At 39.3% G+C, this 17,697-nt stretch overlaps 1 protein-coding gene across 1 annotated transcript; it reads right to left on the bottom strand.

The window, feature by feature from the left end:
- Window positions 1–11,859: 11,859 nt before the first annotated feature.
- LOC137004259 (olfactory receptor 52K1-like) lies at window positions 11,860–12,777 on the bottom strand. Its single transcript, XM_067364444.1, has one exon. The coding sequence runs from the start codon at window positions 12,775–12,777 to the stop codon at window positions 11,860–11,862; it is 918 nt and encodes a 305-aa protein (XP_067220545.1).
- Window positions 12,778–17,697: the final 4,920 nt, after the last annotated feature.

Below are 17,697 nucleotides of genomic sequence, written 5' to 3'. Positions count from 1 at the left end.
TTTGAAGTATGGCTGAAGCACTGATTGGGCGATTACATGTGACAGGATTAACTTCAGTAAATTGTCCTGTATCTGTTTACATATCTTTTGGCATTCATTCATGTTTATTTCACGCTGTAGCCCATAACTGGTATTAAAATAGAGGAAGACATGATCTTTCAAGTGCGCTGCATGCTGCCGCTTCACTTGACCTGAGGCACATTGCGTGATCGGTCACTGCATTAAATAGCGAGTGCCACAGCGATATTTATTGTTTAAATTTCAAAATAAGATGGACAGAATTCAAAATCTGAGACTTTGTTTCTTATCAAAAGTAACAAAGCACAAAGCCTATTGCAGTTTAATGTATATGATGTTCATTTATCAGCTGTAAAGAGACTTATTTTCTCGATTCTTGGGATATACAAGTCAGTTTGTAAAAATGAGATTGGTTCGATTAAAATTGAGACATCAACATTTTTTTTTACCCAGCTGTAATGCTAATAAACCTACCTGAGATTGTCATTCTGAAAGTCCGTAATTGAATACTTAAAGAGTTTTCCCAGTGCTCCCTCCCTCAAAGAATTTTTTCCTCAATTCCGGCCATCATTTCTGTGAAAAATGCAAATTGCCAGTATTAATAAACAAATGCACTGAAGATGATGACTACATTTTATAAAACTGCATAATTTATGCAATGGTGCTGCTGCATCTGAGAACAAAAACATACCGGTCAGGAATTCTTTCATTAGAGCACCACTATCTATCCCAGGCTCTCCAATGAATGTGACTCTGAGAGGATTCTTCGGAGAGGACTTCTTCTGCCGTTTCCACTGTGTTAGGCCTCAGGAAAACATGTCTTCCCTTGTGACACAGAGGCTGAAAATGGTTGAAGGGTCTATTGCCTTTTTAAGTGTGTTGATTGCGTCTGTAAGTTTTGAGAGAAAGAAAACAGAGATGCATGCTTTTTTAGACTTTGGCCCATGTAAAAAAGGCACTATTAATTAAACTTAATTGCACCTTTTTTGCTTGTCTTGCTTTTGTCCCGTTATGTCCAAATCTTGGTTTGGTCTATCGTCAGCTCTGAAAGAAATTCAATTTAGCTAAATAAAAATTACTACCACACACAAACAACTAATGGTAAGGACTGTAGGCTAAACCAATAATTTCATGAAAACACAAAGCATAAAATAAAAATAATAACCTTTCCCCACAGGTACTTGCATGTACTTCAATAAAGTCTTCTGAATACATGGCAGAACACACAGGACAAGATACCTCACAAACAAATGCAGGAAAACACTTAAAACACAGAAAAACCTAAAACAAAATTAACTAAGGTGATTACAATTACAGACGTCACATTTACATAATTACGTAAAAAAAAAAAATATATATATATATATACACAGACATATGGTAACACTTTAAAATAAGGATCAGTAGTTAACATTAGTTACTTGTATTAGCTAATATGAACTAAGTATTAACAATTGAAGTTAATTTTAGTTAATGTTAATTTCAGCATTTGTATTAAATGTATTAACAAATGTATTGCTCACATGTCAGTTAATACATTAAATAATGTGAACAAATGACACCTTATTGTAACGTGTTACCATAAATATATATATATATATATATATATATATATATATTGTCACAGACACGTCAGGTTCCACCTCACTCCCTTACCCACGCACTCAATCACCAGCTTACTAATCACCGCCACCTGAAGTTCATCACCACAGTCATCAGCGCCAGCATTTAAACCCCACACTCACACACACTGGCTGTGTCCGAAAACTTAGGTAGCTGTCTTGCTGCCTCGCTATCTTATAAGAGAATGACTTGTACGGCAGCGTTTGTGCATGAAGACACCTCTCGAAATTGATTTCGGACAGACTTCTGAGGCAGCGTAACAGTTTAATGATCTACAGCAATATAGCGCGAGCTTTGGTGAGAACTAAACAAATATTTAATTACTACAGTAGTAATTTCGGACGCCATCTTTATTTTTCTAGCTCAACTGTCACAGAATGGAAAGCACAGGATTGTGGGATATCAAAGGCAGCTAAGGATACATCTGTGCTTCCTTCAAAAATCGATGAGATGAAGGTATCTCATGAGAGAGGGAGTGAAGCTAACATTGGATTCGGACGTGCCTTGATGCCTTACTACCTTGAAATGTGTCCTCGTAAGGCAGCATTTTCCAGTTTTCGGACGCAGCCACTCACTGTCCGGTCTCGTTTGTGATACAACCAGTTGTATACTTACCTCAAGGACTCCCAAAGCGATACTTACCAGTCTTCATCATCTCCTTCGTCTCCATTGTCTCCAGTTCTCCTCGTGTTCCTACCTGCCAGTGTGTGTGAGTGTTCCTGTCTGCCATCTCCAGCGTCTCCCTCTCTCATCATCTGCAACACAAAGAAAAGGACAGTATTACCTCTCATTCACCTTCAAGAGCTTCATCATCACCATTCACTTACTGTTTTGCTCTGCTGATTATTTAATAAACATACAAACTGCTTTTATCTCTGCCTCTGGTGTCTGTCATAAAATATATAATATAGAAACAACCAAACAAATGTATAGTTGACATTTGAAGCTTTGCAACTTATTTTCATATAAGAATATGGCATGCTGTTGCTTTAAACAATGGTAAAAAGCTAATTAAAACATCATTCAATGTAAATTTTAAAAATCAAATAATCTCAATTGCAATTTCAAAGGAATAACTGACAATTATGATTTGGCATAATTGTATAATATATAAATTTAATAAGTAATTAATCTGAAAATGAATCTGTATGAATAAATAAAATGCAATACTTTTTTAAAAAATGATAACATTTCCTTCTATAAAAAGATAAGTAGTCCTGCATTGGTTTTACCTTGGCACCCATAACCACTGAAGGTGGATCCAACTCATTCCCTAACTGTGGATAAAAACAAATATAAAACATGATCAAATTTGAGAAATCGCTTCATAGTTTCCATATGTAACTATCCATTATTTAAAACACAACTTACATGGCCACTACACCGATTCAATTCTGTCGAAGTAGATGCCACTTCTTCATTTGTAGGGTCTCCAGGATCCTTTTACATAAACAGTTGTCAGTTGTGGTTGTTTTAATATGGGTAACACAAAATAATTGTCTTCTACCAAGTAAATTATTAGTAGACCTGGGATATGCATGATGACATTGAACGACTTACATTGGAATTATCTTCATCCACTATTGTAGAAATGGAAGGCACTTCTGTATCAGATGACAGCAATAAATCTATAGGCTCCTGTGACAAATTAAAGGCCAATTGTAAATTTGACTCATTATGAAAACAATGAAACTATCAAAAAAAAAATTAAATAGACTTTACTGATTCACTATCGCTGCTGTTAATCCATATGTCTGTCTCACACTTCTGGACGTGCACAGCCAACAGTTGAACAGGCATGTCTGTGTGACATTTGACACATCGAGCTTTTGGCATTTTTTCAAATTCTTTGGATGAGTAAGGTAAAGGGGAGATGTCCAGTGTGTTCTGAATTGGCATTATGTATAAACAGCCCTTTCCTCCAACCGTTTTAATAAGGTAGGACCCTGTGTATCCTTCAGCTTCCGGAGCAACCACATTCAGCTTTCGCTGACCAGATCCACCTGTAACACACCAAAAAAAGTAAAAAAGATCAGAAGACATAATCAGTTATTTGTTTAAAAAGACAAATCTTTGACAAATGAATGACAAAAAATGTTTTAGAAATGTAATAATATTCTATTCCATTCTAACATTGAATAGCCAAGGCAGACAAACTAAGATAGGTTCAAAAGTAGAAAATTAAAAATGGTTTTAAAGCAGAGATGCTACTCAAAGCAACAATCCAGTGTACTGATGTATACCACATACAACACTTACCAACAGCTTTATACAGCATCCAGGCTCCCTCCAATGATTCCATTTTTGAATATGTCTCCAACAATAGTTTAGATATCTGGTGGTATTAAATACACCAAACTTTATTAAGACAAGACTTGCTTGATTAGAAAATCACACTATCAGATAATATATAGTGAGCCTAATTAAGCTGAATAAATAAATTATTTAAGGCCTGGTTTCACAGACAGGGCTTAACTAAAGCCCTGAATAGGCCTTACTTAAATTAGGATACTTAAGCAGGTTTTATAAAAATGCCCTAGAAAGCTACATTATTGCTGTGCATCTTGAGACAAAACAATGACACCAACATATTTAATTTAAATAGTCACTTTATATGTAAAACTTGAAGTGCAAGACCTCAGAGTGATCAGCATCCTCTGGGATGGCAACAGTCCTCCGTCCTAGTCCAGCCTGTAGAAGAATCAACTCTTCAGAGGCTTTTGGGGTCCGTTCAACACTTTTATTTAGCAGGAAAAACTGAATTGGCATTGACCTGGCAGGCCTTTTTTTAGGAGTTGGGATAAAGCTTTTTTGTGCCTTGAAAAGACCAGGGAATGCTCTGAGAGGAAAAAAGAATGTGTTAATCATGTATAAAATCTATTACAAAAAGTTGTAATTTTTCAATGTTTAGGACATTATAATGAAATGTAGGCTGATATGTGTTATTCTACTTGAGAATTGCTACTATATCCATGTTGTGCTTCCTACCAGTACTTTGTTTGCACTATAAAATTGGCTTATCTGAGAGATCCAAACCTGGCCATACTCTGGTCCACTGAATTTCCTGATGCAACACCACTAAGGGTGCGCTGTGGTCTCACTGTGGAATCCACCCTGTTGCCAGGGGTTGCCTGACCCTTTAGCTGTGTTGCATGTTGCCTCCTGCCTGCTGTGACCTGTTCTCTCTGAACCTGCCCTTCATCTGTTGAAATTATTCAAAACTGTATAAAAACCCTAAGCCTTTGTGACTATACTACTCAAAGCAATATTATTATGACCAATGATAATTATTACATTTCAATGTAAACCAGGTATGCAGTGTTTAATTCAATATAATGCTGCACAACACAATTAACTTACCCGTTCCTGACGGTGGGCATGACTCCCGTGTTAGGGCACTGCGTAAAAGGGACACAACATGCCTGGAAGCGTTCTGCAACCTGGCCTAATGTATAGACCACTTTGGAGCAGACGTCACAATGACGTCACTTGCAGCTGCGCGCGCATAGTGGTTGCAGAAAAATAGTGGTAGCAATTGGAGAAAAATGTGCAAAATCCACAGAGTAAGAGAAAAATGTTTTGTTGTGCCTCTGGATGTTGGAATCGGAATGCAAAAAATATAGATATTCATATTCAAAATATTCATTTTTAAAGAAAACCATCGTTGAAAACGTCCTTTGAAGCTAAACGGAGACTGGACTGATGACACCTGCAAGGATTAGTCTACTATTTAAAGCAGGAATTTGATGTAAACAGTAAGTCTACATAATATTCACATATGCAGTTCAGAGGGCATACATAGCAGTTACAGCATTGAAATAATTTTTAAACCAATAACATTTCACATAGATAACTTTTAAACAGTCTATACAATTTTAGTTTCACAATTCTGACTTTTTTCTTGCATTTGCGTGTTTATTACTCCCAGTTCGGACTTTATTACTCGCAATTGTGAGTTTATTTCACAATTCTGAGGGGGAAAAAGTCAGAATTGCGGGATAAATTGCAATTCAGAAAAGACAGAATAACAAGTATATCTCACAATTGTTTTTTTTTTTGTAAGAAATGTGAGATATAAACTCAGATTTGCGAGAAATATAAACTCAAAATTAATTTATTCTTTTAATTCGTGACAAACAAAAAATAAACAAAAAACAAAGTTGCACCCGTCAAGAGACTTATACGCTTTTAGCTTCTCCTGAGTATAGGCTATACACTTGAGGTGTCAATCAGGTAAATATATATCTCTGGCCACTGGATGCTTGGCCATTTTGTTTCGTCATTTAACCACTGACAAGGTGCTATGGCAAACGGATCCGTAAGCTGTATCCCACTCTATGATCCCACTCGGTAAGCTGAAGACTCGATGAAGCTGCTGTGATATGCCGACAACATTTAAAAAAAATAACAAATCAAAATATTCTATAATGTTTATAAATCTTAACTACTTTGAACCGCTTCGTCATAACTCTCTAGTCGTACTGGTTATCACTCCCGGGTTTTCTGCAACCATGATGCGCGCACATCCCGAATGTTTACAAACAGTAAATAGGCCTATATGAAAGCATTATTAGGCCTGACTGATGTACAGGCCTACTGTCTACTAAAAATAATGGCAACAGGACGTTTCATCATAGTTTATTAGCTTTAAGATAAAGAGAATATATGCACTGAATTTGAAAATATTTAAGATATATTTATTTTTACATATAGAAAGCTATGGTTGTGGGGTTAGCTTCAAGCTAGTTACACGGCTACAAAGAATGCTTAATAGAAAATCTTGTTGTATAAAATAACCATACAAAACATAACATTGTTAAAATGAAATATTAAAATTAGCAATCACTGACGTACTTACCTCTCTTTGGTTGTCCATCTTGAAAACTCTACTTCAGCTCTTGATTGCTACTCACAGGCGTCCAATTACAACAGACTTCCAGAAAAACTGAGTTGACCAATGAGATTTCAGGTTTCAATGAAATAAGTAAAGTCCCGCCCCACCACTGACAAAAATCAAAAGTGTTCGCGCGAGCGAAATAGAAGATTGAGCGCGAGTGTGGGATATGATGACGCGCGTGCTGCGAATCTTGTCCGAGCACGCGAGGGCTTAATCTGCGCGCAAATGAGATGTCATGCGCACGCGCGCGGGTTTAAAATGAGCTTGCGGTCTCCCGTTTGCTCGCGTATAGATCTGTTAAGGTGCGTTCACGCGGCCTCGTAATTGCTGTTGTTACGAGATTCCTGCTTGTAAAAAGTGTTCACGTCCTCGTAGAGCTCGTAATTACAGCTTGTAAGCTGGGAGTTTTCTGAAAGCTCCCAGATGTACCACGTGGCTGCTGTACCACCTGACCGCTGTAGATTAATTTAGGCTTGATAGTGGTGCCATGGAAACGCGTAATTCCCAGTCAAAGGACGTGAACAGCTCCGAATACAACGTCACGTGTTGTAATCTCAAGATTCCGGTAATTACGAGGTGACGTGAACGCAGCATTATAGGTGCGTTCATGCGGCCTCGTAATTCCTGTAGTTATGAGATTCTAGCTTGTAAAAGCATTCACGTCCTTGTAGAGCTCATAATTACAGCTTGTAAGCTGGGAGTTTTCTGAAAGCTCCCACATGTACCATGTGGCCGCTGTACCACCTGACCGCTGTAGATTCATTTAGGCGTTGATAGTGGTGCCATGGAAACGCATAATTGCCAGTCCGAGGACGTGAACAGCTCCGAATATAACGTCACGTGTCATTTCAAGAATCCGGTAAATACGAGGTGACGTGAACGCAGCATATCCTCTCGCGGAAGTGATTTACTGCGCGCGCAAGCATCAGTTGTGCGCTCGATCATTAATGGCATTAAAATGCCGCCATATTCCAGGTTGTAAAACCTGTCTACAGCTGTCACGCCGCAGGCTCGGCCGACCGAGGTGCAGGCGGGGCTCCAGAAGGCCGCAGTGGAGCCAGAGCGACAGCCGACCAAAGGGACGCAGGAGGGGGTGAGGAAGCCAACGGAGCATGAGGGACGAAGGGTGAACACCAAGGAGTGCAGTCCTGATGTGAGGGAAGGCCGACGAATGACTGATGCGGAACCGGGGGGAGGATGGAGCCTGGCGGAACTGGTGGACTGATGGGCCACGGTGGAGATGAGGGAGGTTGGAGCCAAGGGGGAGCATCTGGACCAACGGGCCGAGGTGGAGTCCTGGGTGAGGTGGCTTGAGGTGGAGGTGCAGTGTGGACATTAGTGGGAGGAGGCGGGAGAGGGAGGCAGGGAGGGAAAACAGTTTTTGGGTTGGATAGTTCAATAGCACAATTCATAATAAGAGCGGCTGGCTCGGCGGCGGCGGCTGGAGCGGCTGGCTCGGCGGCGGCGGCTGGAACTGAGGGCTCGTAGGCGGCGGCTGGAGCTGAGGGCTCGTAGGCGGCGGCGGCTGGAGCTGAGGGCTCGTAGGCGGCGGTGGCTGGAGCTGAGGGCTCGCAGGCGGCGGCTGGAGCTGAGGGCCAGTTCATTCCCTCAAATACAATTAAGATCCCCACAGGCACTGGAGCTGGCTCTGTGGGGACTGGAGCGGGCTCTGGAGATACTGGAGCGGGCTCTGGAGACACTGGAGCAGACTGTATCCTCCTCCTCCGCTTTCGGGACCCAGTTGAGGAGTGTGGGTTCCGTGTGGGGCAGGCAGGGAGTTCGCTGGAGGGATATGTGGAGGAAGACGGAGGTTGACTGACTGGCCCGGCCAACCATGTTTCTGGATGGACCAGAGACAGACACCCATCCTGAACCCAATCAACTACAAATTTGGAGTCATTTAACCATAAAATGGAATTTATAGTTTCGCTTAAGGAGAATCGGTAATCGGGTTCACCAAAACGGATGGTGTCATCATCTAGTCCATCCAGAAACAGAGAGATCAAACATGCTTCAGGCCAGTCAGACAAAGAAGCAAGCTCAACGAACTCCTCCACATACCTCTCCAGCGAACGACCTACCTGTAGGAGCCCGATAAGGCGATCGCTGGCTGTCAGGAGAGTGAGAGGCGTTGGAGGAGCAGGAGCCAGGGAGCCGGGGAAAGTCTCCATCTTTTCTTTAGTGGAAATCCGGTTGGTTTAAAGGTCGGTTCTTCTGTTACGGGTGGCTGGTAGAGAGATGAGGCAGATACAGATTTCCACAATAATAGACACTTTACTTCAAACAATGGCAAGAAACACAGACAGACACCTTAACAAAACAGAGAACCGACAAGGAGTGAAAGGAGTGAGTGCAATATATGGGGAGTGCTGACAATAGAGTCCAGGTGCAGGTGATGAGTGATGATGAGGAGCTGACGAGGGAAGTGAGTGCAGGTGTGGAGAACAGGAGGATCATGGGATATGGAGTCCAGGGAAACAAGGGATCTGTAACAGTTTGGAGGTTCAGTGGTGGATGCAGAATGTGGATGATGGATGGGCCTCTAAAAGTGTTGGTGGGCTGAAATAACTTCCATCAACCCATGTTTTTTTATTCGGCTTAAACTTCCATGATTTTAGCAGTGTCAGGTTCTGCAACAGAGACCCATTGACGAAGAATTCAAATCAACAATGCTTTATTAATCGACTCAAACAGTCGGTCCGCCAAGTCCTGAGCCAGATCCATCAACAAGGCTGAGGCTAAAGGGATGTCCAGACAAAGAGTGAAATCTTTTGACAGATGATGAGCACCTACTCTGAATGTGGAGTGTGATCAGCTGCTATGTTGGAAAATGAAAACAAAAAAAAATCAGGAGAGGAAAGAGATCCAACTCAACAATCACTATATCACTAATCGAAATCACAATGTCTGAGTCCTTTATCGGTACCTACCATTGCTAATACAGTACATACAGTATATGTGGCATATGTGCAGTCCAGAAAACCCCTTCCTCACAAATATTCAATGCAAATATTGCATAACCATGTCATAAGGGGGTCCAAAAAAAATTGGGACAAGGCCATGTTTACCACTGTGTGGCATCCCCTCTTCTTTTTATAAGAGTCTGCAAACATCTGGGGACTGAGGAGACAAGTTGCTCAAGTTTAGGAATAGGAATGTTGTCCCATTCTTGTCTAATACAGGCTTCTAGTTGCTCAACTGTCTTAGGTCTTCTTTGTCGCATCTTCCTCTTTATGATGCGCCAAATGTTTTGTATGGGTGAAAGATCTGGACTGCAGGCTGGCCATTTCAGTACCTGGATCCTTCATCCATGATGATGTAATTGATGCAGTATGTGGTCTGGCATTGTCATGTTGGAACATGCAAGGTCTTCCCTGAAAGTCTGACCACAGAAGAGTTTTCCACTTTGCCACAGTCCATTTTAAATGAGCCTTGGCCCAGAGAAAACACCTGCGCTTCTGGATCATGTTTAGATATGGCTTCTTTTTTGACCTATAGAGTTTTAGCCGGCAACAGCAAATGGCACGGTGGATTGTGTTCACAGACAATGTTTTCTGGAAGTATTCCTGAGCATATGTTGTGATTTCCATTACAGTAGCATTCCTGTATGTGATGCAGTGCCGTCTAAGGGCCCGAAGATCACGGGCATCCAGTATGGTTTTCCGGCCTTGACCCTTACGCACAGAGATTGTTCCAGATTCTCTGAATCTTTGGCTGATATTATGCACTGTAGATGATGATAACTTCAAACTCTTTCCAATTTTTCTCTGAGAAACTCCTTTCTGATCTTGCTCCACTATTTTTCACTGTAGCATTGGGGGAATTGGTGATCCTCTGCCCATCTTGACTTCTGAGGCTCTTTTTATACCCAATCATGTTGCCAATTGACCTAATAAGTTGCAAATTGGTCCTCCAGCTGTTCCTTTATGTACATTTAACTTTTCCGGCCTCTTGTTGCTACCTGTCCCAACTTTTTTGGAATGTGTAGCTCTCATGAAATCTAAAATGAGCCAATATTTGGCATGACATTTCAAAATGTCTCACTTTCAACATTTGATATGTTATCTATATTCTATTGTGAATAAAATATAAGTTTATGAGATTTGTAAATTATTGCATTCCTTTTTTATTCACAATTTGTAAAGTGTCCCAACATTTTTAGAATCGGGTTGTACATTTCAGTAAGCTGTACTGTATCTTTCAACATACCTTCTGATGTTCATTCATGTTTATTGTGTGATATAACTAATAGTATAAAGGAACAGATCACAGAACGGTTCATGTGTTGCTTGAACTGAGGTGCTACAACGATCTGTCCCCGACATTAAAGAGCACCAAAACCACATTTATTGCTTGGATTTCATAACAAAATTTACATAATTTGAAAGATGAGACTTTGTATTTCCATGGATCTGACAGGGTGGGCAAGCTGACAGTCTGGGTGTTCCTTGGCCCACACAGGTCCTGTTTATATTACGGCACTCCTGAGTAAACCCCAGAAAAGCTGATGCAATTTATTGATTTATTTTGTTATAATTTATGCTTGACATGGTGACTATTAGAAAGTAAATATGACAAGTCATAAAATCAAGTCTCATTCAAAATCTTAATCAATTGCATGTGGGCTAAATTTTGTGTTGATATTTAAAAGTTATGGCATTTGGAACCATGGTAGCCTTTTTTTTATCAAAAGTCTAAAAAGAACAGTTTATGTGTGTAAACTCCACAATAAAGCATAAAAATGTGTATAATTACATAGAATAAGTAACAAGTAGCATGATTTATATGTTTATTTACAAGACAACATTTGAATGATATCTTTATTGAAAACAACTGATTTGAAAATGCTGTTTATTGAAAACATGGACCCACTTTATATTAAGTGGCCTTAACTACTATGTACGTACATTTAAATTAATAATTCGATACAATGCACTTATTGTATACATACATGTTTTTACATTGTACTTATATTTTAAAAACACCTGCATGTAATTACATCTGTAATTAATTTCTGTAATTACATTTATAATTACACCGTTGACCAATCCCTTACACCTCACCCCTACCCTTAAACCTACCCATACCACCAAACCTGTCCCTAATCTTACCTGTATCCCACCTCAATAGCTGCAAATGTGTTTTGCAATTCAATATGAACCCAATAAGTACATTGTACTTATTTTTTGATGTAAGTACATAGTAGTTAAGGCCACTTAATATAAAGTGGGACTATTTAATTTTTAAATGAATTATCACATATTATCATTTATATCCCATTCATTTATCCATCAATTTATAAACCATTCATTTTTTTTTTTTCAAAAAGTAAAGACTTTTATGCTTATACACTTCAGAAATGTGTGTCTTATTTCTTTTGTTCTCCATCCATAGATTACTGGGTTAAAACAACTTGGAAAACATAAGTACATGATGCTTATAACTATGCGGTTGTTGGAGGAAATGTTGTTTCTTATGTATGACAAAAATGCAATCAAGGCAGAAGTTAAAGCAACTGACAAGACAATTAAGTGAGTAATGCAGGTGTTTAATTTGAATACGGAGGTAAAAATCACAACATAGGAAGCAATAATGAGAATAAAATCAGCAGTTGGTACAAGGAAAACAGTCAATAATCCTACAATGTTATTGACAGATATATCACCACATGCTAACTGAACCAATGCCATGTGTTCACAAAAGCAGTGATCGATCACATTTGTTGAACAAAATGACAGTCTTCCAGCAAGAGAAACAATGATGACAATCAGGAGTACATTTCTGATTAGCGGTGCAAAAACAAACTTTAGAAAATTCGAGATCTCCTTGTATTTATGATAGTAAAGAGGTTTGCATATTGCAAAATAACGATCCAGTGCCATCCAAAAAAGCAAAGTAGTTTGAAATGTTCCAACAAAGTGAAGGCAAAACATTTGTATTAAACAACCAGTCAGAGATATCCCACTCCAATTAAATAAAAAGTTAAGAAGCATATTAGGTACAAAAAAGATTGGCAAGAGCAAGTCTACAACACCCATTAAACCTATTAGTACATACATAGGAGAATGCAGAGACCTTTGGCTTGTTATTAAATATATGAGAATAGTATTTGCAGTTATAGCCAATAAAAACATCAGAAATAAAGGGATAAATAAAAAATGCCTCCATTCTCCCAGGCTGTAGAAACCATTTAATTTGAAGTCTGTAAATGAGATATTTTGTGCAGTAAAGTCCTTCATGCTGAAAACTCCTTTTGTGCAAGCAGTGTTCTGTTCAAACAAATGGAGATGATCAAGATTATAGTTGATCAGATTTACCTTTTAAGAACACCAAGATACACTTTAGTCGTAAGTTGTACTGTGCATAAAAAATATCAGCAATGACATTGTGGATACTACAACTAGTACTACTAACAATAAATAATAAACTGTTTTAAGCTCTTTTACTTTTCACATTTTCCTGAATCTATAAACATATTTCAAACATTATGGTCTCTCTCACTATATTGTCGAGTTTACCTTAATTTTGAAGTTTCTTGCATTGTTATACTGTGATGTAAATCTGGATAGTTAAATACAGCTTCCTCTGACACTTCAGTTCAGAAGCACAATGGATTGACTCATCATATGACAAGCATAAAATCCACACATAACTCATACATAAACAGACATTATATTAAATGTACTACTTAATCTGTGGTCCCCATTACTGAATAGAATGTTTTTTGTTTTTTTTTTCTAGATAAAATGTGTTGTTGGAGTGTAATGAAAGCTTAATACAAATCATGGTCTTTAAATACGCTGTTGTGTTCCCATGAGTATGTGTGCTACTCCTATTAAAGAATAGGGCTCACCTCCCTTTTGCTGTATCACAGGCCTGCAGTTTCTGTACTAGTGATAATTGTTTTCTAAGTACTAGGATTTTTATGACAGTATGTAACCCAAGACATTTACTCAATGAGTGAAACTTCTGTTATATAGGCAAGGCGAGTTTATTTATGTAGCACATTTCACACACAATGGTAACTCAAATTGCTTTACATAAAATGAATTAAAATAATCTAAATAATTACAACACATTCATAGGACTTAAAAATAGCATACATGAGAAATGAAAATAACAAGTTGAGAATAAAAAAATTATGTAAAATATATTAAAACTAAGTTCAAGGCATTTCGTTTTAAGAAGAAATGGTAAGAAATGAGGAGTAGAGTGGGGGTGGGGGGTGGGGGGTTCACTCTCGTGGGGGTGTCTGCACACCGATTCACTGCCTGCCCAATATGGTTTCAGTGCTCCCAATTAGAGTGTGTAAAAATTACACAATGCGCTGCCTGCTTATGATGGCTCCCAACGACTTTTTCACAATTATACACCCGTTGCTAAATGAATGTATATTTACACTGACCTTCTCCTGCAGGTCTGGTGTCTCTTAACTCATTTCTGAGTGCGAACCCTTATCGCTTTTCCTTTTCTCAACCTCTTCCACACAGACATCCCTAACAAGATAATTAAATCCTCCTTCCAAAAATTAATAAAATCTTAACCCAAAATAAAAAGCATAATTAAAACAGTTATTTATCATTCAGTCAATGCACAGCTAAACAGATGTGTTTTGAGTCTGGATTTGAATGTGGCTACTGTTGGAGCACATCTGATCTCTTCAGGAAGCTGGTTCTGGCATAATAGCTAAAAGCAGACTCTCCTTGCTTTGAGTGAACCTTGGTATTTCTAACTGACTTGATCCTGATGATCTTAGTAGGGTTGGGCATCTAAGGTATAATGCCGATCCGATACGCATCTCGATACAAAGTATACGATCCGATATATTAACGATACATGAGTGGCATTTTGCGATGCAATACGATACGATTCACACCCATATCACGATACGATGCGACAATTCAGCACTAGCTAATTAGATCAAGTTTATGTGGTTATGTGAAAGAGGATGCGGTGCCATTGAATTAGTTTGATTATTTATTAACCAAGTAAAATACTTTTTACAAACAATACTTTTTACAAACTGGCTTTTCTCTCAGAGCCTGAGTGTCGATTTACAGTAGAGGGCCATTTTAAAACACATGGCACATATTATTTAAGTATTAAATAACAGGTTGACAACACTTGTTAATAAATAAAGAAATACATTCTGTATTAAAAGGATAAGCTGTATTTCGCAAAAAAACGATGCATCTCGATTTGCTTCCAAAATTTCATTCATCATTGGGAAGGCCAGTCAAGAGTTCATTACAATAATCCATGCTGTCTTGACTGGAAACAAAGCATCTAATTCTTGCAATATTTTTGAGATGTTACCGTATCAGATGTACTGATAAGGTAATATAAATAAGTGGTTCTGAACCCTTTTCATAGAGACGCCCCAACACTACATTTTCAAACATACAGTGGGTACGGAAAGTATTCAGACCCCCTTAAATTTTTCACTCTTTGTTATATTGCAGCCATTTGCTAAAATCATTTAAGTTCATTTTTTTCCTCATTAATGTACACACAGCACCCCATATTGACAGAAAACACAGAATTGTTGACATTTTTGCAGATTTATTAAAAAAGAAAAACTGAAATATCACATGGTCCTAAGTATTCAGACCCTTTGCTCAGTATTTAGTAGAAGCACCCTTTTGATCTAATACAGCCATGAGTCTTTTTGGGAAAGATGCAACATGTTTTTCACACCTGGATTTGGGGATCCTCTGCCATTCCTCCTTGCAGATCCTCTCCAGTTCTGTCAGGTTGGATGGTAAACGTTGGAGGACAGCCATTTTTAGGTCTCTCCAGAGATGCTCAATTGGGTTTAAGTCAGGGCTCTGGCTGGGCCATTCAAGAACAGTCACGGAGTTGTTGTGAAGCCACTCCTTCATTATTTTAGCTGTGTGCTTAGGGTCATTGTCTTGTTGGAAGGTAAACCTTCGACCCAGTCTGAGGTCCTGAGCACTCTGGAGAAGGTTTTCATCCAGGATATCCCTGTACTTGGCCGCATTCATCTTTCCCTTGATTGCAACCAGTTGTCCTGTCCCTGCAGCTGAAAAACACCCCCACAGCATGATGCTGCCACCACCATGCTTCACTGTTGGGACTGAATTGGACAGGTGATGAGCAGTGCCTGGTTTTCTCCACACATACCGCTTAGAATTAAGGCCAAAAAGTTCTATCTTGGTCTCATCAGACCAGAGAATCTTATTTCTCACCATCTTGGCAAACTCCATGCAGGCTTGCATGTGTCTTGCACTGAGGAAAGGCTTCTGTCGGGCCACTCTGCCATAAAGCCCTAACTGGTGGAGGGCTGCAGTGATGGTTGACTTTCTACAACTTTCTTCCATCTCCCGACGGCATCTCTGGAGCTCAGCCACAGTGATCTTTGGGTTCTTCTTTACCTCTCTCACCAAGGCTCTTCTCCCCCGATAGCTCAGTTTGGCCAGATGGCCAACTCTAGGAAGGGTTCTGGTCATCCCAAATGTCTTCTATTTAAGGATTATGGAGGCCACTGTGCTCTTAGGAACCTAAAGCGCAGCAGAAATTTTTTGTAACCTTGGCCAGATCTGTGCCTTGCCACAATTCTGTCTCTGAGCTCTTCAGGCAGTTCCTTTGGCCTCATGATTCTCATTTGCTCTGACATGCACTGTGAGCTGTAAGGTCTTATATAGACAGGTGTGTGGCTTTCCTAATCAAGTCCAATCAGTATAATCAAACACAGCTGGACTCAAATGAAGGTGTAGAACCATCTCAAGGATGATCAGAAGAAATGGACAGCACCTGAGTTAAATATATGAGTGTCACAGCAAAGGGTCTGAATACTTAGGACCATGTGATATTTCAGTTTTTCTTTTTTAATAAATCTGCAAAAATGTCAACAATTCTGTGTTTTTCTGTTAATATGGGGTGCTGTGTGTACATTGAGGAAAAAAAAAAATTAACTTAAATGATTTTAGCAAATGGCTGCAATATAACAAAGAGTGAAAAATTTAAGAGGGTCTAAATACTTTCCGTACCCACTGTACCTGAATCAACTCATCAGTGGTGTGTTTCCCAAAATCATCATTAGCCAACTATGGTTGGAATAACGGAACTTGCGACCAGATTTGGCTTCAGGAAAAGCACCCCTGCTCATTAGTAGAGACCCCCAGACCTGAAATGAATGGGTCAGAGTGAGACAGCTAAAATGTTTAGGCCTACTATTGGAGTGCCTCGAGGAACAAGGTTGGGGAACACTCGTTTAAATTATGTATAAATGCACTTATGTATAAAAGAGGACCTAAACAAGACACAGGAATACATAATCAGTTGCTGTCGAAACAAATCAGGACATATTTCAGAAACCAAGGCAACCAAAGGAAACAGGAAATGAGAAAACAACATGAAATGAATGTCAAAATGAGAGTCTCTGGTACATGACACAGGAAGTATATGACAAAAACCCCATTCACTAGGTGACACCTGGTGCTGTAAACAGAAGAGCCAACAGATGACTACAGTAGATCAACCGATGGAGGAGAAGACCCTGATCAAACCAGCAAAGGAAAAGACCATGGCGGAACTGGTGAAGGAAGGGACAACTGGAAATGGTTCCAAGCATGCCGTACCGATACTAAATGTGATGTGTAAACACTGCAGATCACTGATTGGCTATAGAGTATTGTCACTACCAGTGTCATTGAATTTGAAACACGAGACACCAAACCCGCTAGATTTAAATAGTCAGTAACAGCCACCGCAATATAATTTTTTCGCAAAACGACTTGCTTTAAACCACCGTCGCACACAACTTGAAAAAAGAAATGGCCTTACATGGTGGTCAGTAGACGAGGTCCAGACTCGTTGGTAGCCAAGGAGTGAATCCACAACAGTAGAGGCGGCGCAACTATAATGATTAGTCTATAATCCCACCCACTTTGAAGTGGTACTAAACTGCAGTGAAAAAGCAAATCGAAAGTAAAGCGCCATTAGTAACAATCTGTTAGAATCTGTTGGAAGTATATAATAGAGAACCTTTGGTAGAAGACAACACTGTATCTTAATTCATGCTGTAAATTGACTTTTTACTCTTAAGTCACACTGGCACTAATGTGTTTTCATTCTTTCACAGATCAGTACCACTATCCAAGGGCACTCGGATAGCATTGGAGAGAGTCTCCAGTCAT

The sequence above is a fragment of the Chanodichthys erythropterus genome, chromosome 17 (assembly GCF_024489055.1).
Source record: "Chanodichthys erythropterus isolate Z2021 chromosome 17, ASM2448905v1, whole genome shotgun sequence".
Classification (NCBI taxonomy): Eukaryota; Metazoa; Chordata; class Actinopteri; order Cypriniformes; family Xenocyprididae; genus Chanodichthys; species Chanodichthys erythropterus.
Note: the sequence above shows the minus strand (reverse complement) of the source record. Positions and strands in the feature narration are given on the sequence as shown.